General features: G+C 36.5%; 1 protein-coding gene across 1 annotated transcript in view; it reads right to left on the reverse strand.

Annotated features, from left to right (window-relative positions):
- The window catches only part of PTPRZ1 (protein tyrosine phosphatase receptor type Z1), a 141,795-nt gene that overhangs the window by 32,440 nt on the left and 83,596 nt on the right, over window positions 1–25,759 (reverse strand). The window contains exons 5-12 of the mRNA XM_035559360.1: window positions 24,411–24,506; window positions 24,091–24,157; window positions 21,155–21,312; window positions 20,527–20,677; window positions 16,699–16,883; window positions 15,789–15,915; window positions 9,119–9,162; window positions 2,481–6,057 (exon numbers count right to left, since the gene is read on the reverse strand). Of these exons, the coding sequence (XP_035415253.1) occupies window positions 2,481–6,057; window positions 9,119–9,162; window positions 15,789–15,915; window positions 16,699–16,883; window positions 20,527–20,677; window positions 21,155–21,312; window positions 24,091–24,157; window positions 24,411–24,506 (4,405 nt within the window). The remainder of the gene's footprint in view (window positions 1–2,480; window positions 6,058–9,118; window positions 9,163–15,788; window positions 15,916–16,698; window positions 16,884–20,526; window positions 20,678–21,154; window positions 21,313–24,090; window positions 24,158–24,410; window positions 24,507–25,759) is intronic.

Genomic DNA, 25,759 nt, shown 5'->3' on the forward strand with positions numbered 1-25,759 from the left:
TGTCAAAAAACAGCTTCATACAGTCCAAATTTCCAGGCAGCTCTTGGCTTGTATTTTCCTGAGTTTTGTAGCTTTCTATACAAAGATGTCTAGGCTTCAATCTTGCAGATAACTCCTTGGTTTTAGTTCAAAGTGCTCAAACATTTAAATTATTCACTACTTTTTAAATCCTCAATGTATAAAGTGATTGCAGGCAAAAGTTGCTTCTGAAAGTTTGTCCTCCAGTTTCTGGTGAGTAGACTAAAATCAGTATTTCCTGTTGATTTCAGTGGAAACTACATATATGCATGAGAGATCAGAATACAACCCCTTTGAAGCATTCACACTTGCTTATCCCATTCTGGAGTAATTCATAGGGTGAGACCCAGCCTCATCTGTGTGAGGACAGGGTTCCTTCAAACTGCATGACCAAATTCTGTAGTCCTATGTGGAATTCCTATTCTCCTATGTGGAATGAAGAGCAGCAGTCTCCTGCAACAAGGAGCTTCTTGCCCATTTGGCCATCACTCCAATGACAGTGGCTGAAAAGGCAGTCTCGTCTGTAGCAGATTTCTTGCTCCCTAATAATTGACATGCTTGGATTATACACATTATTCTTCAAATTAATTTATGTTTTTTCAATTGATGTTGAAAAGTTTAGAAAGCCACAGTGGTCTCATGGAGAAAGTCCTAGTTCTGAATAAGTGTGAATATAAATCAACTACAAAGAGTGGGAAAAATTTAAATGACAGTTTTTCTGTAATAGTCAAAACAAGAAGATATAATTTTTGCTGAATTCACTGTAATGTGTACAAAACTTCTCAGGTTTATTTGATTTACTAGAGACCATGTTAGACATGCCCACATTTATTTTTCAGGTTTTAAAAGACTGTACTGGCATGATTTATTAGAAAAAAATAATGTACATGAAAAAAACACTGTATAGTATCTTTCAATAGTATCTGGAAAACAAATTTTAAGGCTATTGTACTACTATTTTATTCTTATATAGTCTTTTTTGAATTACTCTTAGTAATAGTTCAAGCTCATTGTTAATTAACAATGACACCCATTACGTAAACTATAAATCTTCTATGGTAACATTCATTTGTATTTGCAATAGAACTTTTGAAATATTAATGTTCTTTTGCTGATATGAAAAAAAAAAAAAGTAATTGAGCCATGTGGTAACCACTTACCTACTGAATGACACCTTCCACTTATTGATTCAGTTTTATGATGCCTAACTTGTTAGGACTAATAAAAATTTCAGCATGTTTTTAATGTTATTTCAATACTTTTTTTTTTTTTTTTTACTTTCTGTTTTTCACATTATATTAGCCCCAACTATATAGAGTGTCAATTTGCCACCTTTTTGTATTAGTATTCTGTTGTTCATGAGTAATATCATCTCATGTGATTTCGCTACGTATTTGTAGAACTGGGCCTAAAATTTCATATGCTTTGCAGAGCCCATTCCTTAGTGGATTTAGCTGGATGATACTGCCCTCTACAGATGCTGCGAATGCTTAAGTTCAATTTATTTTCTAAAATAAAAGGTTCTTTATTTTTTTTTTTGTTCTCCTTCTTCCCCCACCAAATCATAGACATTTTTTCTGACTTTACTCTCACATTTTCAGCACTCTAACAAGAGGCAATACAAATTATGTGTCTGAATAGTTCAAGTTTTCAACAACACATTTTTAAAAATACAGGAAATGCTTTACATTCATGCAGTTCTTATCTATGTGAGGTGCAGTTTTGCCTTCTGATCTTATCAGACACAGTTCACAAAAACTCTCACTGACTTCAATTAGGACTAATTAGGAAAATGACACTAAATGTATACAAAAAAAGTACAGAAGAACGTGGCTCTGTTGTTTTGGAATTGCACAAAACTGACACAAAAAGTCTGAATCTTACTGAAATTTGAAGTTGGCATAAACAGAATGAAAACGAATGTTTTTGAGAGTTAAGATGAATCAGAATCATACTGAAACATCTTCTTCCTTGCTCAATACACCTTAGAAAATACAAAATAAAACACAAGAGAAAATGTGGTGTCATAATTAAAAACCAGAATCTCAGAGATATGTTTCTTCACAGAAAGATATTGTTTCCTCTTTTTTTAAGGGCACCACTTGTCTTTGTATAAGGAACTTACATCCCTCGTCTATCTTAAAAAATAAAATTAAACCATTAACATTGAAACAAATTCGGGTTTTAAACTGCACCACCCAACTGCTGCTGATGGTACACGTCTATTCAAAAGTAGAGCATGAATCTCCCTTCTGAAGAGTATTTCAGGCGCAGTTTTAAGTAGCCAGAAGTAGCACTCGCTAGCTAGCCAGCTCAGCATGCACCCCCTGTTCCCCAGTGCTTCCTTAATCACACCCATTGGCCCTGTTCTCCTTTTATTATATGTAGATCTCATTTTCTACAGCACAAATGTATCCCCTTGCAGCTTTCCATGGTATGCATTAAACTTATCCATAACTAACCTGCCTCAGAGATGTTGAATACTGATGAGTGATCACTAGTTACAGATGAGGCTGATGACTGTGATGATCCAGGAGTTAATTCTGAGTTACCTGCTTCAACTGCCCCTTCAGTTTCTCTCTCGTTAAGGTCAGGAAAACTGAAATCTGTTGATGTTTCATTATCATTAAGGCTATCTGAGGTACCTTGGCCAGAACCACTTTCTTCATCACTTGTAAAAACAGCCCAAGACTTAGACTCTGATGTGTTTTGCAGTGGGACACTAGCAGTTTGAATATGGTTCTCCAAAACTGTAGGGTTGTTGTGCTTCTTGGATATCACACTTGCTGGCAAAGTCGGTACAGATGTATAATTATGTCTGTCCATGGCATGGTTTATATGACTGTCTGATGCAGCAGTTGAAATTTTCTCTTCTTCTTCGGGTTTCTCAGAATGTGAGCTTATAATTAGGTTACTCTGGTCCTTGTTATTGTTTACCTCTCCATTTTGTTCCTCTACTACCATATCCTGAGCTTCTCTATGGGAAGTGCATGATATACAGTTACTTATGGGGAAGCCATCATCATATTCGTCGTAGTCATCCTCAACTACAGAAGGCCATAGATCGGTACTGGACATGATACTGGGAGACAACCCAGAGGATTCTCTAGAAGGAACCAGCAACTTATTCAAAGTTACAGGGTTCTCACTTTTGGGAGGAACAGCCATAACAGAAATCTGTACGTTTGGTAAAGGAAGGGTGTGATGAATGGACATGTCAGATTCAGAAACCACTGCAGGCATTTGAACAGGATCAAAACCAAGTGAAGAACTTGAAGAGACACTGGCAGACTCACTTTGTTCAAATATACTTGAAAAGACATGGCTGTCTGGAGGAGTAGCTACATTTGGTAATGTATCAGCAGTTAGGAAGGGAGTTGTTACTGCATTTGCTGCTTGGGGGGGAAAGGCATTTTCTAAACTGGTCAGCTGGAACAAAACATCACTACTGTACAATGAAGGCATAACCTGCTGAACATCTTCACTGTTAAACAAGCTGGATGGAACATATTCCTCACTTGCATAAGATACAGATAAACTTTGAAGTGATGCTGTGGGCTTACTAAAAGTGTTTGACAACATATCAGCAACAGAAGGTGCAGGTGTAGAAGGCAGTATAGTTTCATTTGTAGCAGAACCTGGTGCCATTTGATGCAATATTTGGTCAAATGTAGAACTATCTTTATAAACCCTGGAGCTTTCAGCCAATATCGGATCACTAGGCACTACTGCAGCTGTGTTAAACAGAGTGCCGTCGCCAGAAGTGTGGAAGGAGGATCGCAGTAAAGCTTCATTATTTAATGTAGCTGAGGCCTCATAAAAGTACGGCTGAGTTGAGGATAATATTTTGCTATAAGCAGGGGCAGAGACAGCTTGTTCTGAGATTGCACTAAGCACAGGTTTAAGCAAAGTGTCATCAGAGGCTGAAGATGTAACATGCAAAGGCTGAACAGAAAGGTAATTTTCTGTAAGTTTACTAATATCGTGATCAAATACCTTAGTAGTGGGAATAGCAAAAGAGACTGGAAGGATTCCCTTTGTGCTAGAAACAGGAAGTGGACTTTCTTGCAGAGACGTATTCTGTTTAATTATATCATTATTAAAAACAGATGTAGAAGGTTCGGGTATCACTTTACTTTCAGCATTGGAAGCCATTTCACTTAAAGAAGAAGAAATTTGCAGTTCTTTCTCATCTCCATACACAACATCACCTTTTTGAAGCATCTTAGTAACATCAATAAACCCAGATGATTCATATGTAATTTCATCTACAGAATCAGAGGAAGAAACGTTAAGTACGGTCAAAGTGTCTGTATCAGGCAAAAGGGACTCACTACCAGAGTATGCTTCAGACCAATCCAGATCACTAGACAGAGAGCGCGTAGGCTGCAGCAAAGTATCAGCTTGTGATATTACAGAGGAAGGTTTATGCACCAGTACATTGTTATAGCTGCTAAATAAAGGATCCTGACGAAATACGTCAACAGAATCATGCACAAATTCTGCAGAGTCATAAGAAACAGTAAAGCTTTGGAGGGAGCCCACATTACTAGACAAAGCATAAGGAAGTTCAGACATTGTAGATAGTACATGCACATTTAAATCACTGCTGGATGGTTCGACTTCAGAAAATATGTGAGTTCTATTATGACCAAATATCAGTGTCTCTGAAGCAGCATGAGTAGTCTGATGTGACACCACATCAGAATATTGAGCAAGGCTTGGCCGCATTAATGTATCACCCTCTGCCAATGTCAAAGAAGCATGCAGGGACACCTTATCACTTGCAACGGCTGGAGTAGCACTTTGTGGAAACATTCGAGAAACTGTGTACAGACGGTGAAACATTTTACTACTGGAGGAAGCAGAGGAAAATGTAAGCAAAGGTACATCATCATAGGAAGACAGGGTGGGTTCAAATGACACATCAACACTGGGAAATACAGGTGTAGCATGCAAGGTCACATCACTATCTGATGTAGCAGGGGTAGTGTCGAGCATCTGAGAGTCAAACAATAAAGGGGTGACTAGAGGAAACACTTCACTACTGTAGGAAGGTTGAAGAGGTATCTCACCATTATAGACTGGCTGAGTTGTCTGAGAGAGTACCTCACTGGCAGCAGAAGCAGAACCATATTCTCCAGAGCTCGAAGAGACAGAGTGAGGTGATAATTCAGCAGAGGAGAAAGCAAAGGTAGGATAATGTGGCAATTCTAAATCCGCATCTGAAGTGTCTTGTGAAACCACTGGGCTGCTTGAATAGGGCACTGTAGCTGGCTTTAATCCCTCTACATAAGCCTCAGTGTAACTAGTCTGAGACAATTGCCTGCTATCCGATGTACCAACAGACTGAGTTGTTAGATCTGTAGTGTTACGAAACCACAAATTTCCATCAGCGGAAGATGTATGCTTTGGAGGTTCATCAGAGCTTGAGGGTGCTACACTTTCTGAAACATATTTAATGGAGCCTTGGGAAAGAACATCCTGCATGCTTATATGTGGGCTTCCTGAAGGAAGGATGTCTTCTTGGGAGGTCTCCTCTGTAACCAGCTGTGCTGAAGAAGTGGTAAGAACTGAACTCCAAAAGTCATCAGATTCCTGATCATGTTTAAAAGGAGGCAATAAGAAATCTTCATCGGTATGGCCAGTAGTTGTTATTCTGGTTGGTTCAGTGCCTGAAGAAAGGTATATGTATTCTTCTTCTATGCCTTTGGTGGAGTCAATGAGTTGAGGAGGAACTCCAGTAATTGTTCGGGATTCCAAAAAAGGATCTTCCTCTTCTTCAGAAATTTCACTAACAGGTGGAGAAGTAGGATAATAAACTGCTTTGAAAACATCATCCTTACCATTCAATTCTTCTTCTCTCGTTAAGTATCTATTTCTTTTAACATCATTAGGTTTAGTTCCCATGTTTTCTTGACTGTAGCTGGATGTAGTCACCTGGAAATCTTTCCTTCTTATTTGGTTTATTGCACTGTCAGTGCTAGGAATCACTGCAATTTCTTCATCCACCTCTGTTTCCTTTTCATCAACTTCATCCTTTGAAAAAATATCATAGCCGAAGACAATTAAGTGTTTATAGACACTGTACACAAATGAAAGCCAAAACTGCAATAACATATTTCTCTGGCTCCATAAAAACAAGAGGTGCAAAACAACTGACAACCTTTCAGAAGACTGGTGGTCTTAAAACAAAATATATAATTGTAAGATTAGATATCCTCTTCACTTGAAAATATTATTGATTTGAAAGACAAATAAAAAAATCCTGTGCACAACAACTTCTGACGTGTTACTTTTACTCTGAGAGATAAAAACCACTTCATTATTTATATTTATTGCTCAGGAAGTTCTACACCTTTCTAATAAAATGCAATTGTATATACAGTACACACCAAAGAAAAAGGATTTTGCTATCAGAATATCTTGAGATTTGCATTAATATTCTATTTATTGATTAAACTGTCCTAAAAACAGAATATATTTATGGCCTGTCTTTAAATCTGATGGATCATCATAGTTTCCTAGAACATAATAGTTCAGGATGCAAAAGTTTATTGTGTAAAAGTTTCACAAGTCTTGTGAGTGACACTATCTAGTCCTTGTTATGATCCTTTGCTGAACACAAATAATGATATCTTGTAAAAAATCTACATCAGGGTTTTGACTTTTAAGACCAGATCCAATAAATAAATAAATAAATGTAATCAGGATCTTGGTGGTCCTTGAGGACCAGGGTTCAAATCCTGTCCTTGTCCCCAACTTTCCCTGACCCATATCCAAAATTGTAGAGTACATTCATCTAAATTGCTCAGGAGGGAATTTTGTTTTGACCAAGCACAGAGGTGCTTTGTGCTGTGCCCAACACTGCAAAATCTGCAGCACAGCTCTGTACAAGGAGCACAACTCTTTCCATTGACTTGATAGGCACACTTATGGCTAATAGACACCATCAGGACACAACCTCTTGCAGAACAGAATCATAGAATCAGAGAACGGCTTGGGTTGGAAGGGACCTGAAAGATCATCTAGTTCCAACCCCCACGCCAAGGGCAGGGATGCCACCCACTAGACCAGGCTGCCCAAAGCCCCATCCAACCTGGCCTTGAGCACCTCCAGGAATGGGGCATCCACAACTTCTCTGGGCAACCTGTTCCAGTGTCTCAGCGCCCTCATAGTAAAGAATTTCCTCCTAATATCTAATTCAAATCTCCTCTCTTTCAGTTTAAAAGCATGCCCTCTTTTCCTATCACTATCTGCCCATGTAAAAATTTGCTCTCCAAATACAATCAAAACTGTTTTTCTTTTGAAGATATGGCTTGATGATGTGGTGGTAATTCCCAACTGTTTTTATTCAAGACCATAATGTTGAGAGAGAACACTTCGAAAATAGGAAACCGGGATGCAATTCTCAGTCTGAGAAACCCTCCGTTTCCACTACAGTTTAGTCTGAGTTGATGTCACATTCCTGCACTGAAGTGAACAAAGCACAGCAGGGAGATGAATGCAAAGTCAAGGGTCTGGGAAGTAAGGTGCCCCAAATGAAGCATGACTGAGCAAACTATTAACTGGGGCACACAACTGATAGGACAGTTAACTTTTATTCAGTCTTACCAGAGACTGAATAAAACAGACTGAATAAATAAATTTATTCAGTCTTTAACCACTAGACAAGAGCTGTGCTTCACGCAGCAGTCCCTTTTTTGTTTTAGGAATATCTACTGCACTCACACTATACAGGGGACCTCAGACATGACTCTCAGGTTTGGATTTCATTCCAATGTCTGTATACCTAAAATGTAGGCACAGCAGCACCTACATTGTGTCCTCAAACCTAGGCAGGACTGGACAGCCCCTTGTTTCTGAAAATATACTTCTGAAGGGCAATGCCCACACTTTTAAATTGTCTTGGTTCAGGTAAAGTTCTTGACTAAATTGACACACACTGTCACTTAGCTACTCATGTGACAGTTATAATGTGATAATCTAGATATGTAGCTACATAAATTTAGAGAAATCCCTATATTATTGGTTTGTCAGCTTCCACAAATACAAGGGAGGGTAAATATAGTTAGAAAGGTAAATACAAACTCTCTCTCCAATTAACTAACAAGGACTTGCCACACAGTGAGAATACTGTAGTCAGAAATTTAAACAGTAAAATAAAATTCCTGAGGGATTACTTGATACCAATGTAGATCTTACTGAAGGAATTGTCCATATTGTGAAATCTGCATTAATCTGTTTTAATAATTTAATTGTGATATTTTCATCTCTCTCCTTGCTAGGATGCAAGAAACCTAGTTACCAAATATATAAAACATAGAATCATAGAATTATTTAGATTGGAAAAGACCTCTAGGGTCATCAGATCCAACCATTAACGTAACACTGCCAAGTTTACCACTAAACCACGTCCTTAAGCACTACCTTATAAAGTCTAAAGAGGGTATCATAAAAACATCTAAAATTATGTGAAATGGTTATACTATAAACTTTAATCTCTAACTTGAGTTCAAGGAGTAAGGGCAACTGACCCTCCAAAAATTTTGAAATTTCATGATTTGGAATGATAGCTGTTAAATTCAACCAATAGCACACACACACAAATCTTATTCTTAAGCACAAGTGCCTTCCTCCCTTACTTTAGTATACCACATTACAAGATTTTCCTGTTATAAGTAAGACCAAGTCAGATTTCTCTTTAAACAACTCTAAAAAGCTTAATACTGAATTACAACTTTGATTCTTCTAAATGAACAATTTTGTCATCGACTTCACTCAGAGGTAAGAGTAACCTGATGTCTCATTTCCAAAAATATTTAGGCCTGCAAAAATATCCTTCAATTTCCCTTACTTCTCCATATATCTCCAGCTCCAGGGAAGTGTTTAGATAGTGAGATATCTCTAAAGTCTTCTCTGGAAAAATACAGCTGAAAGAGAAGGTGTTATATGCATACATATGTATGTGTGTATAAATGCAGAAAATATATTCAGTTGGTGACATATGTCTGTAAATTTTCACAGAACATCTATTTCATTTTGTTGAAATGTGTGTATTACTTTGAAATGCTCTTTCAAAAGGAAATGAATGCTATACCTCATATTCTTCAGTTTCATTCAGTTCAGGAATGAGGTCAGCCTCTATAAAAGAAAAATATAAACCATATCACCCAACATTTTAAATTCACAGAATTATTGACTCCACAAGGACCCAGTTGATCAGTTAATGAATTTATTGAGATTCAGTCTAACGTGTTTTATAGGATTGTGTCTGAAGAAGGGACCAAGCTTCCTAGCTGTAAGGGTAGCAGAACTCATCCAGGCTGGAGGCTTTTAACTACAACAGTCCTGACTGGCCCTAATTTCATACTGCATTATATGTCGAATCTGCACTGAGGAAACACATCTAAGTTTATGAGAATGTTGTCCACGAGAAACCACAGTTGAATGCTGAAATACAGTAAAGAGAAAAATAAGTCTGGGAATCAAGCATTTCTCTACATTTACTCTGAAAGTTCCAAATATATTCTTGTAAAATGATCTGTTCTATAATTTTCGTACAGAAAATTCCTCATTTGTGCACTCATGCTTGGAGTTATGTACTATTGCAAGCCATGACATCATATTCACCATGCAGCACACTGGCCTCCACCTCTGTCAGGGCAGACTAAACAGACCCACCCATTATTACAGTCAAGGCTCCAGTGCTTAAGGTCTTCAAACTTGTCTCCACTACAATGTAAGAAACAGAACCCAGTTGTACCACATCCCATGAAAGATGGGGATGATAAGCAGGTACTGGGCACTGTTCAAAGAGATACTCTAAAGCTTTTGGTGTCAAGCAAGAATCCATGTGAAAATCCTTCCCTCTAAAATATAAAGGTAGTCTCTTACCTTCTTTCTCACTGTCTTTTTGACCAAAACCAGTATTATGCTTGTGATAGTGGTCAGAAAGAGAGGCTTCAAAGCAGGTAGAAGAAACTTTCAAATCAAACTGGCATGGCCTTGAGTGATGAAATCTCACACCCTTTCCACAGTGTGAACTCATTTTACTGCTTCCTTTATCCTCAGAAAACCCAATTCTCTTTCTTAGTCTTTCCAAGGCTTTCTCCTAAGCAATGTTGTAGTGCCCCGTCTATTCATCAGTGCTAACACGGATTCTGAATTTGATTTGCACTGAATGAAAATGCCAGTCTCTCAGCCTGGGAAGTGATTCTAACAACAACATCCCACAGAACTGTATGTCTGCATCTCCTCTGTGATTCCCAAATGGAGTTGTCTCAGTACTCTAGTATAAAGATACCATAGTTATACTTCTTATCTCTGCAAAGTTACACAGACGTAACTTGTGTTGTCTGCGGTCTGTCCATATCTACATTTCCAAACAAATTGAGACACATATTATATGCAACATACAATTAGATAAAGTTTATTACACACACAAGCTCTGTTTTATTAGTAGATTCTAGAACTTAAAACCACGTTGACTGAACCTGCACAAAAGTTTCATAAATTGTTCTTTCATAAATAACTTTTTATAAATTACCAAGTGCTTGGTAATTGGTAATGAATTAACCTTTTATTAATGATATAGAGAAAAATTATCTTACCTCTGACTCCTGGAAGCCTAGGAGGCTCCGGGGCAGGGTGGGGAGGGGAGCAGAGGGGAGGAAGGGATGGAGGAGGAGATAATGATATTCCCTGGCTTCTCAATGATAGAAATCAAACATCATAAGACATTAATTTGAAAAGTCTTTCTACAGTAGACCCATACCATATATTATGAACTCAAGAGACTTCTCTGAAAAATAAAAGTACAGAGAAATACTACCTATTCATTTTGTGGTCACTAGTCTTGAGCTGATCTCTAATCAGACAATCAGAAAAATAAAACATATTGATTGTGCTAGATTATACAGTACGGTATGTGTCCTCCAATTCTAGAAGCAGGACACTATCTTTTCTTGCTGTTGCTTCTATGGAGAGACATTAACATAAACATATATATTATATATATATACATATATAATATATATTAAAAACACTCAATTGTCTACCATTTTACCAAGGTGTTTTAATTTTACTTGGTCATAAAAATGCCAAAAGTCTTAGAGACACAAACTTACAGAAGCTCTGTTAACCATGTTGCTGAGTTTTTGTTTTGACAGCATATTATAGAAATGTGCTAACATCCTCCAACTGAGCAGAATTGCCCCCCGAAAAAAACAACCGGTTGATATAGGTTGATAAACAAATTTGTTTATTTCTTCTGGAACCACATATTGCTTATTCTAGAGCTTACATTTTAAATAGTGAAATCATTAGTTAGAAAGTTTTGAAGACATCTTTTCATATAATAGTGCATTTTAATGACAGATGAAGAAATGATAAAACAAAGACAGAAATAGGAAACAACATTCCCTACATTTAAACTCAATGAAAATCTTAAAAAAAAAAACTTCTGATTTGTAATTGTAGAATAACACACACACCATAAACTTCTGTACTGTCTTAAGTAATAAACGTCACAGCAAGAAAAAAGTAAAGCCTATTTCTTTTGTTTAAATTAGCTTTTAGATGTCTACATTTATCAGTACAAATTTAGAAAAAAGCACCCCCAAGTGAAACACTGAGGATATGCTTTGTGTTTTTAGGACAAAAATCACTCACAAAGACAAGTTACAAAGAAATAGCATAGTTAGACCCTCACAAAGCATCGTTGACCGTATGAGCTGCCATCGGTTTGAAATTCATATCCCAGCATTTTTATTTTTATTTTTATTTTTTATTTTGATAAATCCCAATCAATGTCTCCTCCACAAAGGAAGATGAAAGGAGAGATATATTATTTTCATGTCCTCTGTCAGTAAAAGCAACTAAATACCACTGGTATTAATGACACAACAAACTACTGCAGAACTTTCAGAGGTATACAGATGTTATCTGGAGAGTCAAAGCACACATTCAGATATTCAAAATCCAGTTCTAACAACAAACAAAAAATTGGTAAGTAAAAGTTGGACTTTCATCAAAGCTGATTAAACACTATGTATGTGATTTACTTCACTTTCAACGGAGGCTGGGCAGCTACATCAGGTAGGGCAGCTACTGGCTTTCACTAATTGAAAACAGATTGGAAGAAAATTCGCCTGTGCATGTGCACTTTATCACAACCTGAAATGCTGCCACCTGAACAGTTTAGGAATAAAACAAAGTGCAGAAGTCTCAAATATGATCACCTGTGGGATGTCACATCAGAGATCCTGAGGCTTCCACAAATTAAAATGATTTTAGAAATCAACAGGGTGGACAGAGGATGACAGAGAGTCAAAAGAGGTCATTCCTGTTAGAAAGCACTGGCAAGGAGGAGAAGCTTTACACCTTGGTTGAGGACCACATCGGGTGGGGAGAAGGCATGAGAAACACTCTCCCCTTGCAAGCATCTCAGAAGGAGAAGGCTAAAACAATGATTGTGAGTTTTCTGAACACCAGGTTCGTGTACTGAAACTTCCCTCTTTAAGAGTGGCCACTCCAAGGGCTGAATTCTTTCCGGAAAAGGGGCCACCTAATGATTCCACATGTCTCATGCCTCTTTTTAACTTTTAATGTGAAGATTAATTGATCTGGAGGTGACTGCAGTGATTTTCACCTTAATTAAACTGGCTTACTCAGTAATTCTTGAATATGAAACTTTTAGTTTATGCTTTATGTGAGTCAATTTTATTTCATGTCTTCATGGTGAAGATAACTTTTCTCTCATAAATTCACAAGCAGGAGCTCCAAGAAATCCCCTTTTGCCTCAAGATCTATAAAGCAGATCACAAAACCAATTTGATGTTATAGTTGTAATCATCAAGTAGCTCTGAACAAATCTTTCTCATAAGATATTACATTTTCATATCTGTTGTTTCATATTTGCGATATTAAATATGAAAATAGTTGCTATATTTACAGCAGTTAATTCAGATGTAAATAATTAGTAAAAATAAGTATGTAAATACACATTAATATTAGAAATGAATGGAAGTTTTTATTTATTTATTTATTTGCATTTTAAAATTATATCCAGAGCTAAGATAGTATTTATAAAAGTATCTGTAGAGCAGTGCACACCCCTATCAATCATACTAATTATATGGGAAGGATTTTTCCCTGAACTTCGGTCATTCAGCAATTTCAGATATACCACTGTTAAAGTGTCAAACTAAACACAAAGCACATTTAATAACTTTGTGTCAGTGTCAGCTAGGAAGCATCACAAAGTAACAACTTTTATGAAACGTAGAATATTAATTTTAGCATTTTGTTTTTAATTATGAACTTCTCCCTCTCCTTTTTTTTTTTTTTTTTTTAACTTACAATATCCTTGAAAGACTTAATTTGATGTGAAATAATCTCCCTCAATTTTGAAGCTCTTGCAAATTAAAGGAAACACCTTAGGCAGACCTGAAACTGTTACAGATTTTCAGAACTGTCTGAAATTTGACAAAAAAAAAAAAAAAAGGTGTTTATATAGTTCTGATATGCGTAATGTTTAACTCTCCTCTTTACAATTATTTATTCTGAAAAAAAAGAAAACGGGATAAGAAAGCTTGCATACATTCATTTTCTTCAATGCACATTAAGGAGACATATCTAAATGCTTAAATGGCAGAAAACACAAAAATACCATTTTTCAAAGTTATGCTAACCTGTTCATACTTTCATACTGCAGATAGATACATCTTTACATTATTTTTCCACTTTGGAATCCTTGCGCCATACTTGCTCTTTCTTTAATAAAAATAAATTAGTGTAAAAATTTATTTTTATAGGCAGGAGAATATCAGACCTTCACTCAGAACTGCTAAACATAACATTTATTGCACCAAAATCTCTTATCAGACAAATCTCAGAGAAATTCTGCAGAGATGCTGGAGGGTGAAATGAGTTTTCCAGTATGTATCTCCAAAGCAAGGCACTTTTCCTTCTACTGCCATGAACACAAACCCACTGTTGCCCTCAGCAGAAGCACAGCAAAGATGCAGGGCTCATATCTGCACTGCTGGGCAGCTGCAGACTGCCAGACACCCCACCAGCCTATTGCTGGGCTTGGTCCCCAGCAGCATTTGCCTGCACCCCAGGTGTGCTGTGCAGTGCTGGCTCTGTGGTCTCACAGCCCCAGATCTTGTCTCCATGCCCACCTGTGCATCCACATTTCCTTCCAAAGGGAGTCATGGCACATTACAGGCTGGTATGCAGCCAGGTCTGATTGATCCCTACAGCAGGGATACAACGGTAGTAGTAGGGTGGATTATCCTACGGATATTACCTACATTGGATTTTTTTTTCTTAGCTTTTGAAGCTGTGTTGGCAGCACTGTGCCAACTGCAGTTGACTTTGCTATTGTTTAATAATGACAACGCTGAACTATTTATTTATCACTCCATGCAGAAATGGGCCTGTGTAAAGGAAATCTCTTCTGTGTAAATGAAATCTCATCTGAGAAAAATTTTCAAACATAACATAAGCAAATTTTGGAGAGGAAGTGGGGAGATATGGGGACTAAAAGGCAGATAAGAGAGAAACAGAAAAGTGAAATGTCAGAACCTTCTTGTGGACTGAAGAGTAATATGAAAATTCTCATAGATATTAGCATAAGAGTCCAAAAATTCTTCTTAATACATTGTGTTTGAAAGACAAGGTAGATGTTTATAGAAACATTATATGTACTATACCTGAATCTGCCTCCCCCTCCTTCCGGCAATGTCATATTATTGTATGCCTATTACCATTATTAATTCACTATTTATGCAGGAAAGATCATCAAGACTCATCTTCCTTCTCGGTGCAAAGGAATGGTGTTCCCCCAAAATGAAAAACTAACCTGTGCATCAACATTGCTAAAGACTCTGCTGTAGCTAAACAGACTTAACTAAGTGTAAAACTGAACTTACACAGTCTACAAATAAACGACCGGTATCTGGGTCCTTAGATTGAAAAAAAAAAAAAAAAAAGTGGTTTGTTACATGATCAGAAAGGTTTTGTTTTGTTCCTATGACCGGTTACAGGTTTCTTAATTCACAGGGTGAATTCTGATGCTAAAACTTCCACAAAATGTAAGAAATTATTAAGGACAAGATCAAGCTCCATGCTATAGTTTCACACTATTTCATATTTACCAGCAGGCATAGAAGAGGTAAATCTGGTTGTGCAATCAGTAAGATTTGTTTGTTAGGCCTTTTGATTTTTTGCGAGGCAACATTAAGAAGCAAGGGAATTCCATCACCGCAAGTGCTTTGAAATCAAACTCCAAGTAATCATAAGTAATCAAATTTCAAAATCAATCGATACAGATTTATAAGTCATACTTTGGGGTTCTATTACTTGTTTCCTTAACACTTTGGCAATGTGGTTGGATTGTGGGAGTCAGGAGGATGATTGATCCGTAGAGAAATAATACCAAACATGGCTTTATTTCTCTACGTCATATTCCTAAAAAAATACACTTGTGAGATTTGAAACAAGGTAGGCGTTTTTCAGAATATTTTTAGAGTTAAAAACATTAACATGCAATCTTTCATAGGTAATGTTTACAAGGAATGGGGAATTATATCATGATAAAATATCAGTAGCAAAGAACAAGCTGAAGGTTAACAGCAGTGATTTTGAAATTTCATTTTAGCATATTTTGACAGTTGCACATTTTAACTGGTTTGCAAACAGACTACCTCACCTAATACAGATTTTCAGCTCAAAGTGATCACTAAGCTCAAAAGAACACTTACCTTGGTCCTCTAAAGGCATATCAACAATGACTTGGTCACTGTGTTTTCCATACAGCCCATTAGAACAAACAGCAACTATCTGAAGAACATAACTTGTATTGGGCAGCAGGTTATTTAGAATAGCCCCCTAAAAGAAAAACCACATTTAATCATTTACTTGCAAAGATGTATCAAATATCTGGAAATGTTAATATTTTTTCATAACACACTTTTCATACGAAGCATAAAGGTCTTTCCTTTTAGGACTCTAATATAAGCTTTTTACATTTTATTGTCACAAAAACTCTTCAGGCAACTTTGAAAAGAAATTCTTGTGAATTTTTAAATGGAGGATACCAAACTGCATACTTATTTAATGAAGAATACTACTTTAGGTAATCAGTTTAGGTAACATGATCTCTGATAAGCTTATGAGTCTTTAAAGAGACTGACAGGAACAGATCACATACGTGAAATACCACAAAGCTGTAGATCACTAACTTAATTCTTATAGCAGTATGATAGTAGTGATTCTCATTAGCTGCTTGTGTAGGTCATTTTTTTCAGATCACTAAGCAATGAAGTACAGGTCACTATTAACTGACAGGTTAAGGAGCTCTGAGTTTTATGGCTAAGAAGCTCTGAGTTTGACATGGTCATAACATTTTGGTGATACTACAGGTAAATCAGAAGATCAGTCTGCAAAAGCTTTCTCTATTTATGGCCTAAAGAGTTTTGTTTGTTTGCTTGTTTGTTTAATCATCTCTGTGGCATCACTGCCCACAAATGAAGTACAGTTTCTCTAAGATGTAGCCAAAGATATATATTTTTTTTACTGAATCAGTTCCCAGCTACTGTTTAATCCTTTAAGATAATTAACAAGAGCTTTGCCATCACCATTTTGTATGAAACTTGAAGAGTTTACAGTTACCAAGTCCTGATACCCATCTGTCAGAAATTCACGCTTAGTCTGGTCTTCTCCATCCAATTGTTGATAAAAGACAGCAAATTTCTCAATCATAGTATCATACACAACCCGAGGTCTTTCCCACGTAACCAGAAGACTAGTATAATTCTTTGGATCAGATTGGACATTTTCAGGTTCCGAGCTGCAAACTGAATGAAATAAAAGAAGGAATGTGTTATTTATTAAATAGTATAAATTACTCTAATAAGATCTTGATCTACCTCCTGTCAAAATTAGTGTAAGTAAGTCTTTCATGTGCCTCATTTTTAGCTTTCTACTAAAATATGTGAGATGTCATGCACTATCAAAAGAAACAGAGTTGTAAAACTAGATTTTCAAAAGCTTGCTAATTTGGGGACTGAGACCTCTTTCCCCCACTTTTTAATACTGTATTTTGAGAAAGATTTGTATCCAGTTCCCATTAGCATTAGAAGAGCTCTCCCACCAGCTATAATAGATTGTTTTAAAGATTAAATGTAAATGTATCATACTTGAATTTCCTCTCAAGGGTGTTTTAATCTTTTTATATAAGAGGCAAAAGGCATATTGGGAGGGATAAGAACTTACTGGATTAACTGGCAAGTATTTCATATTTCACCACCTAAATATCTACTGAAGAAGTGCAGTAAGAGGCACCAACAGTTTTTTGTTTTTTTTTTTGGATGCGACATAACCAAAAGGTCTGAATCCAGTCTATATCCCTTGCCCTTGCACACCATCCTCCAACGAGAACCTCCTTTGCCTTATTTTAGCTTGGAAACCATGTATAAGTAGCAAAGGATGTTGAAAGAAGTGGAGAGGAGGAGGTATGAGGCAGCTTGGGTTTGGCAAAGCGGGAATGCTCTCCAGACCTTTTCAGCCTGCTCCCATTACCATGTCCTGGGCATTGCTCTGGTTATCCCAGCCTGGTGAAGTCCTGGGCCTGTCCCATGAATACCTTCTTGGTGAGCCTGGACCTTGCCCTCCAGGCAAAATCTGACTAGGCAGCTACTATTGCATGTTTTCCAGTCTTTCTCTTCCAATACATTTTTCATCTTATTCAAGTAAGCTGAATCTTCCAATACAGTTCTAGATGTATATATGTACTGATTACCAGCTTGCTAGAAATGTACTGAGATTCTGTCATTTGTTATTTAAATCACCCAAGTACCTGTGTGTAGATTAAAAATAATATGCAAGGCCAAGATAAACTAACCTATCTCACTAAACTAGCAGAAAATGTAAATTATTTGGCAGAAGATCACTGAAAAATGACTAATAGGCTGCGATACATGAAAAAATAAAGCAAAACAATATACAGCTGCATTGTTCATGGCTGCTTTGTTTTTGGGCTGAAACTCTGTTTTCCTTCCTTGGTCTCGTCGTCCCATCTGCTGGTGTTAGACACAGAAATGATGAATGGAAGTGGCTGTAAAAAGTGTTCACTAATTTTTGGCTCCCAACTTGCAACCATAGCAAGTAGGTATCTTGGAATGAGGGCCAAGAATGAAATTGCATGTTTTAAGCATTTTGGTTCAAATGCTGAGACTGGATTTGTGCCTCTCCCCTAGCTTTTGGAATTTCCTTTTGCCTGTACTCAATTTCCTTTTCTATGTGCTTTAATGTGCGTTCAGAAAGAATATTATTGCTATTGCTTCTTTTATTACTCCATTTCTATTGCTCTATTTCATCTATTAAACTAGTCAGACTTACTGGTCAGAGTACACGAAGTTTACAACTTAATTAAATTTTGCATATTAAAATGAGTGGATGGATATATTTTTATTAGAAAATTGTAACTTGACTTTTGCACGAGTAATTATGTAGTCATTCCCTATTTGGAATAAATGAGGAAACGTTTTTCAAATCTAAGAACATGTTTAAAAACAACTGTGAGCATCTAGCAAAAAGCAAGTAAAAGAAGCACTCTAACTAATTAAGAAAGCAAGAGGTGTAGATTTTTTGGAGCTCTCATAAAGGAAGCAAACAACATGATACTACAATGCTTTTGGATGGCAATACTACATTTTGAAAGGAAGAAAATTCTTTCAATTAACTTTGCATTTCACCACTTGAACACAGGAGGGCACTCAAAACACAATATTTTGAAAACCAAATTTCTTCCACTTTGTATGCAGGTGGAACGTTCTGAGAACTCTAGTCGGAGTTACGTAATGGAAGATATGCAGCATTTTGCGTGTGTGTGTGAGCTAACAGTAGAAGCAGTATTAGTCTGTGTAATTTAGTTTGAATTGTATAGCTTACTGGGCTTTGAAACCACCAAGCTAAGTCCTGGACATACCATTTTATTCATTATACTGAATTATTTTAATTGAAGTAAAAAAATAGCAAATTTAAAAATATAAATAAATTTTCAAGTTGCATACATTTCATTCCATTACTGAAACTAGTCATGCCAGCTCATTTCCACCAGATGGCATAAGTAAATCATTAGACCAGAAAAGATGCTTCCCTTCTCAATTCTGAGAAGTAAGGCAGAAAATAAAGGTTTTTTTTGTTTTTGTTTTTTTTTTTTTAATGATTGAATCAAAATATTCATATTTTGGTAGGTGTTTAAATTGACTCTCCAAGCAAGTTTTTTTTGTAATATAAGTACGAAGTTTCCCCCGATCTAAACTCAAATTACAAACTTTTCTCTGCTATCCTTTTTCCTCCCTTCCTCATTTGTCTATGAGTGAATCTGATTCTGAAATCTTAGACTACCGTAAGGTTAATTAGGTATTATAAAACTTTTAAAGCTGAAAGATTGGAGTCTCCAATATGATTTTGTTTACTATTTTATTTTCTGTGTTGTTCTTCCAACTATGTTTTTCGAAGAAAAGACAAGCTTTTCTCCCTTTTGTTTTCATTCTTTTGATGCTTATCTTGTTCCTTTCGGCAGTGACCAACAGTATTCCTGCATGACAGTCATCTGCACCTTATTGCACACTGATTCCTTCCCAAGCTGGTGTCTCTTGCCCTTCTTCAAATGCCTTTTCATCTGTTATCTTGCCTGTGCTGTTCCCTTCCTTTTTCAGACAGTCTTAGTAACACTGAGGTACTTTGGTCCTGATTACTCCCATTCCCCTCTTGAGAGCTTGGGAAAAGCCAGGAGGTCATGTATCAACTTATTTAATGAAAGACTTCTGCTCTGATATTAAGGTTTTGAAAATCTGAGTACAGAGACTACAAGAAAGAAAGTTTTTGAGTCTCTTCTAGTCTGAAGTCAGAGATATTCAACTGGATTATTTATTTATTTATTTATTTATTTATTTATATAAGTCTCAGAGCGGCAAAATACAATTAATGGGAAGCTGGAGATCTATTCCAGCCCCTGCTGGAATTTTAGGTATAAAAGAGACCAGAATCTGGCTTTTGGGATTCTCTTCATTTATCATTTTCTTGGTACCTATGTGAAATGAATTTGGTGACTTCAGTCCAACTTCTGTTGAAAAAGCATCCACATTACACAACTAAGAATCAAATGGGTTTGTAAAATGAAATCCTCTTGCAACCCCTGAAAAAGCAGCTGTTTAGGTCTGAAATGCATTAAAAGGGCAGTGCAAGAAAGCTTGAACTGATGTGATCTTCACTGAATGTTTGGTTGAGACAAGCATTTAATTTTCCACTCCATTTAATCTGACATGTTTTATGATCGGTAGTTTTTTTTCTCTGAAGTGATACATTTCTGAATAATAATGCAGTGTCCTACTTTCTACACAATTTAAAATGAGTATTTTCATACTAGGATGAATCTTTTACTGAAAATTGTCTTTCAACCTGTGAAGAGAGGAATGACTATTCAGTAAATACCTGCTTCATGAATTTCTTCTTGTCCAGTGTATGAGGAAAACACTTGCCCAAAGAACTTATATTGCTGCTCTCGAAAGTTGTTTTGCAGGTAGTCCATCAGCATAACATAGCCAGACTGCTGCATTGTAAGAACTTCACAGAATACAGCTAACTAGAAGAGGTGATAAAAAATATCAGAAGTTATAACAAATTAACCACATTATTCTAACAGGCAAAAGCCCTGAGAAAAAGGCATTGGGCAAACTGTCCCTGTTGAGTTCTCTCCAATGACAATGAAATTTTGCTGGTCTGTTCCAGCAGTATATCTGCTGATTTACTCCACTTGCACTTCTCAATCATTCTGCTTTTGGACATGCTCTGCCTACCAGTTGGCCAGGGGAATATTGAAGGAGTATTTTGTTTTCTCTGGACCAGAAGTCCAGACAGAAAAAAAAAAAAAGAAAAAAAAAAAAAAAAGATAACACACTTAAGTTGTATGAAAAATTTTAAATTAGAGAAAAGAAATGCCAGGTTGTTGGGCTGGTAATGAATTGGTAATGAATGACACGAGCTTTTACCGTATACATGCTAACTGCTTTTCTCTGTTACCGTGTAAAATTGTTTCATTTTAATACATTACTTAAATTACCTGGTCCTCAGAAATACTAATGGTATCTTTGAACACAATCCATTCAACTGTTTCAGAGCAGGGAGGAGTTGATAGAGACCCATTATAAGTGTAATATTTGTCTGTTGCATTTGGCAAAAGGTTCAGCAAAATAAATGGTTCCAAGGCAGCCTGTTTTCCTGAAAGAAAAGGAAAAGACAACTCATTTTTAAAAGTCAGATCATTAAAATACTGCAGAAGCAATGAATAAATAGAAATCACACTCTTGAAAAGAGTTGTCATTATGGAAACAAGCTAATTTTGAGATTATTCAAAATCTGATCTCCAGAGACTAGCAAACAAACAAATTGCTGGACCTTTTCTATTTATCTTGAATAAATATTGTTCAATAACAAAGTTGTTTATTTGGGGAAGTTCTAATGGGTTACTCCAGTAATAAATAAAGTAACCATTATATTTGCTCATAAAAACTTGTTCATCTAACGTTCCTAGTAAATGTCTGAGATTCCAAATTTTTGTCTCACCCATAAATTTCAAAGAGAAAATATGTTAAATCTTTGTATTTGGTCTATCAACTTCGGTCAAATTGTTGAGTTTCTCAAAGGATCTTAACCTCCACAGAAAATCTCTGCCAATGGAACTGTTGCTGTGACAGGTCTGTGAGTTGTATTGCTCATGTCTGCAGAAGCAGAAATTTATTGGATCAGGGGATTTTAAAATGGCGGCAATAACAGATTTACATAATGCAGAAAAGGATGCACAGACATCTTGCAGGAGAGTATGACCTTTCTGTTTATTGTTCTGTGAAAATAATATCACCTCTTTCAGGTCACCACTTTATCTGCTACCTTGTCAGCTGGGAGCATGAGTGAAGAATTGGTGAGAGTTCATCTACAGAAAGGTTAGTTTGTGCTGTTATGACAGTAGGGTCCAGCAACAGAAATTGGCAGAAATGGTACTGCTTTCCTCAAGGCAGAATTTTTCAGTTTGTGACAATTATCAATGATCTGCTTTACTGACCGGTGTATCCAAAATAATACTTGTTTTTCACACCTTGGAGTACTGTGGATGCTTATATATTTTATTTCAATCTAAAGTAACTGATTTTAAATTTCTTCCTCTTTGATAAATATGAATATTTAATGAATATTCAGATTGTGCATTATCTTGTGGTTTTACAGATATATTACTTCTAGAGCCTGGGTGGATTTCTGACCTGTCCTTGTCTTCATAATTCTTTACAAATTTGGTGAGAACAGTGAGTCACATTAACAGTTTTTATTTTGTACAGTGACTATTTCACAGAGTTAAGGTTTAAAAGGTAGTTCTTCCCCTCTCTCTTATCCACATATAATGAAAGGGAAACATTTAGCACTGCCAAGCAAAGCACATCCTTCTATTCCTCTTGTCAACATGTTAGCTACCTTCAGACAGTAGCTATCATTGTTACCTGATAAATGTTTAGTTGATGCATTTTTTCTTCAGTAAAAATAAATGGCCAGTCCATGTTAGATAAAGGCTTGGGGACATGAAACTTCTCATTTGTAGTAAGAATCCTGCTATAGATTTTTCAACTTTGGATTTTAAAATGCCTTTTGAATGTGATTGACAATCTAGATTTTAAAATCAAACACCCACAAAGGATTATAAGAAACAAAGAGTGTGTCCAGAAGGAATAGGAGTCCTTTGTACAACTTGAGAACTCAGCTGCTGGGATTCAAATGCATACAATACAGATGTGACTGACAAGGACAGTTCATATATATTGCAGACAAGGACAGATCGTATGCTGTTCATTTTTCTTCACGATGAACAACTTGATTTACTTGTGACCTGAATTTTCAGAGCTCATTTGCACTCTATTCAAGAAAACCATATTCTGCTCATTGTTGAAATGCCATGTAGTGGCTGTATCTTGAATCTTGCTGCTGATAATTTACAGCTCCCATCCAAGGCTGTAGGACAGTATCTGCCTTGATGTATTACTCATTCTCCTTTGTGTTTCACAGAAGATGGCACACAAATATAGTGAATCTTAACAGCTTTATATGTCCCCCTCCTCTGTCTTCGTAATTTACAGAAGTTACACCCTTTTATATTCATTGAACAGTGTTTGTTTTCTGGAGAAAAACGATCTCAATTTTACTGTCATGCTTTTGAAAGCTTTTAAAATAGTGGCATTAAGAGTCTTTAACAACTTCCAACCCATCAATATTAAAGGTCTTTGCAAAGCTCAAGTACCGTTACATGTAGGAAAACTGAGGCAATGTTAGCTATTTTCTTAGGGTTGTGACCATTCATGGAGCAAGAAAATAAACCTATTCAGGACAGTAGTCATTTGAGTTTATTCTTCTGTGAAGCCACTATGTAACAGAATTAGAAACAGAGTTCAGATCTCTTCATGCACTGCCCTGAAGTCCATGTGCTTTAGTGTAAAACCATAAGGAATTCTACAACATTGAAGAGCCAACAGATGGTATAAATAATACTAGTACAAATGTAATATAATCAAATTATTTCAAATTTGCATAGCAGCTACTGAAAAAAAAGCATTTGTCCCCACTAAGTCTACTGAATATTAATGTTCATACAATATTCAATGTTTGTAAGACACATCTTGGATGGGTAAAACAGCGCTATTTGGCTTCCAGCCACATATAATACTCCGGTAATCTATGCCTAAGAAAGTTTGAGGAAAAAATCAGACTTTTCTCTTCAGCTAGCATTTTAAAAGTTGCAAATTCTTTGTGATAGTTATATTTATTCATTTACAGTAACTGATGTTCTTACAAATAATCTCTTGTAGTAAACTAAATGGATGATTTATGTCATTTCTTAAAAAAAATAAATGTCTGAGCTCTTGAGAACTGTGCTCCTGAATGCCTGTAAAGTTTCATAATTATGCTGAAATTGAACTTAGTCTAACAGTATGCAATAAAACATGGCAGCAGACTTACCAAAACGACTAACACTATCTACTCCATTAATGATTGGAATATAATCCGGATTATCTTCTAGTCCAATCTGTTAAAAAGAAATTGCATTTTTTACAGCACAGACTTCATGAAAAAAATTGAAGGTTGCAGTTTACCAACAAAATTATACAAAAGCTAAGGGAGTGCAAACATATTTGCCCATTTGCTTTTTTGCAAAAATAAATTAGAAAAATATATGCAAATTTTTAACTCAGTGATCACACATCGGAACCCATTAAATTCAGATTGAACATCTGCTGTTTCAAAGCTTGCTTAATGACACAACGATGTATTTTGTTTACCTCAAACAGAATTGATAAAGCTCTTAGCTTTCCATTTCCTTTAATTGCCTCTTCGAAATTTGTAAATTGATCTGCATCATAGCAGTAGATTTGCATCTGCAAATAAAATGTATTAAAATACATTACTTATATAAAAGATAAAATTAATTTAGTTATTTATATGCCTAGTGTGTGAAAAAAATGTTCAAGAGAATTAATTAATAGAATTAATCAGCTGTTACCTATCTAAAAAAGATCTATAGCAGAAAACCACTAAGTCTGTAGGAGTAGAGCATATCAAGGAGCATATTCTCCATGGACAATAGAGCAAGCCTAGATAACTAGCTGATAATGGATATCTAACCTAGAATACTCAGGTGAGATGAATCTTGAAATCAGTCTTAAATCACAAAGTAAAGGCAAAGTGTCTCTTCTGCATCTGCCTTGCAGTAAGTGTAGAGAAATGTGGTAAAAAAAAAAGTTTTCCAGGTATTCTGTGACCACATTTGCTGTCATGGGCATTGGATTTACATCTCTTCCTCTATCTCTTCAGGTACAGTTGGGAAATCTTTTCCATTGCCATGTCACTGACAGGAAGGGAGAGTCTCCTGCTCATGGTGGCTTTTCTTGTGGTGGTGATAGAGGTGAATTCTCTCTTAGATCTCTTGGTGGGACAGGTGGGGTGTGAATGGGAACTTTTAAATAGCTGCGAGGTAAAAAAAAACATTTCCCAAGGAAAGTTCCTGGCTCACAGCTCTTCATGGAAAATAGGACAACCTTGGCCCTACTGCTTTGCTCTGACACAGAAATCCAAAGTGTCTGAAGTGTGGAGCAGCTCGGTTGCCTGCCACAACTGTGCCTTTTTAGCTGAAAAAACGATCATATCACAACACTGAGGATTGAAAGCTGGTCTGCAGAATGTTTTCAGGGAATGCAGAGCTGCTCCTTGCTTCCTCCCATCCCCACACCACTGCAAGATCTTCTGTCAAAACAGCCAGGGCCACACAGGACCAGCTCTCACATACTGGCTCCTGGCATACTGCCTCAACTCCCCCTCCAACCTGGCAGGATAGCCATGCTTCTCCACGGGACAAGCAGCTCTTGGCTCTCATGAGCTCTCAGCAAAGCCCCAGCTTTGAAAAATCCATTTCCACCTTAAATAAACCACAACTTGGAGTAAGATAAGCCAAACTTGTAGGGTTTTAAACTTTGATAGATTAGTAGAAGCAGCTCCCAATGTCATCTTAAAGGATGTGTAAAAAATGCACAGCTTAGACACCCTCAATGGACTAACGCCTCACAATGCTGTTCTCAGATGCATCATTTAAATATTACTAATGTGGATTGAAGTGATGATTAAATTCGCAAGT

Source organism: Cygnus atratus, chromosome 1 (assembly GCF_013377495.2).
Source record: "Cygnus atratus isolate AKBS03 ecotype Queensland, Australia chromosome 1, CAtr_DNAZoo_HiC_assembly, whole genome shotgun sequence".
NCBI lineage: Eukaryota > Metazoa > Chordata > Aves > Anseriformes > Anatidae > Cygnus > Cygnus atratus.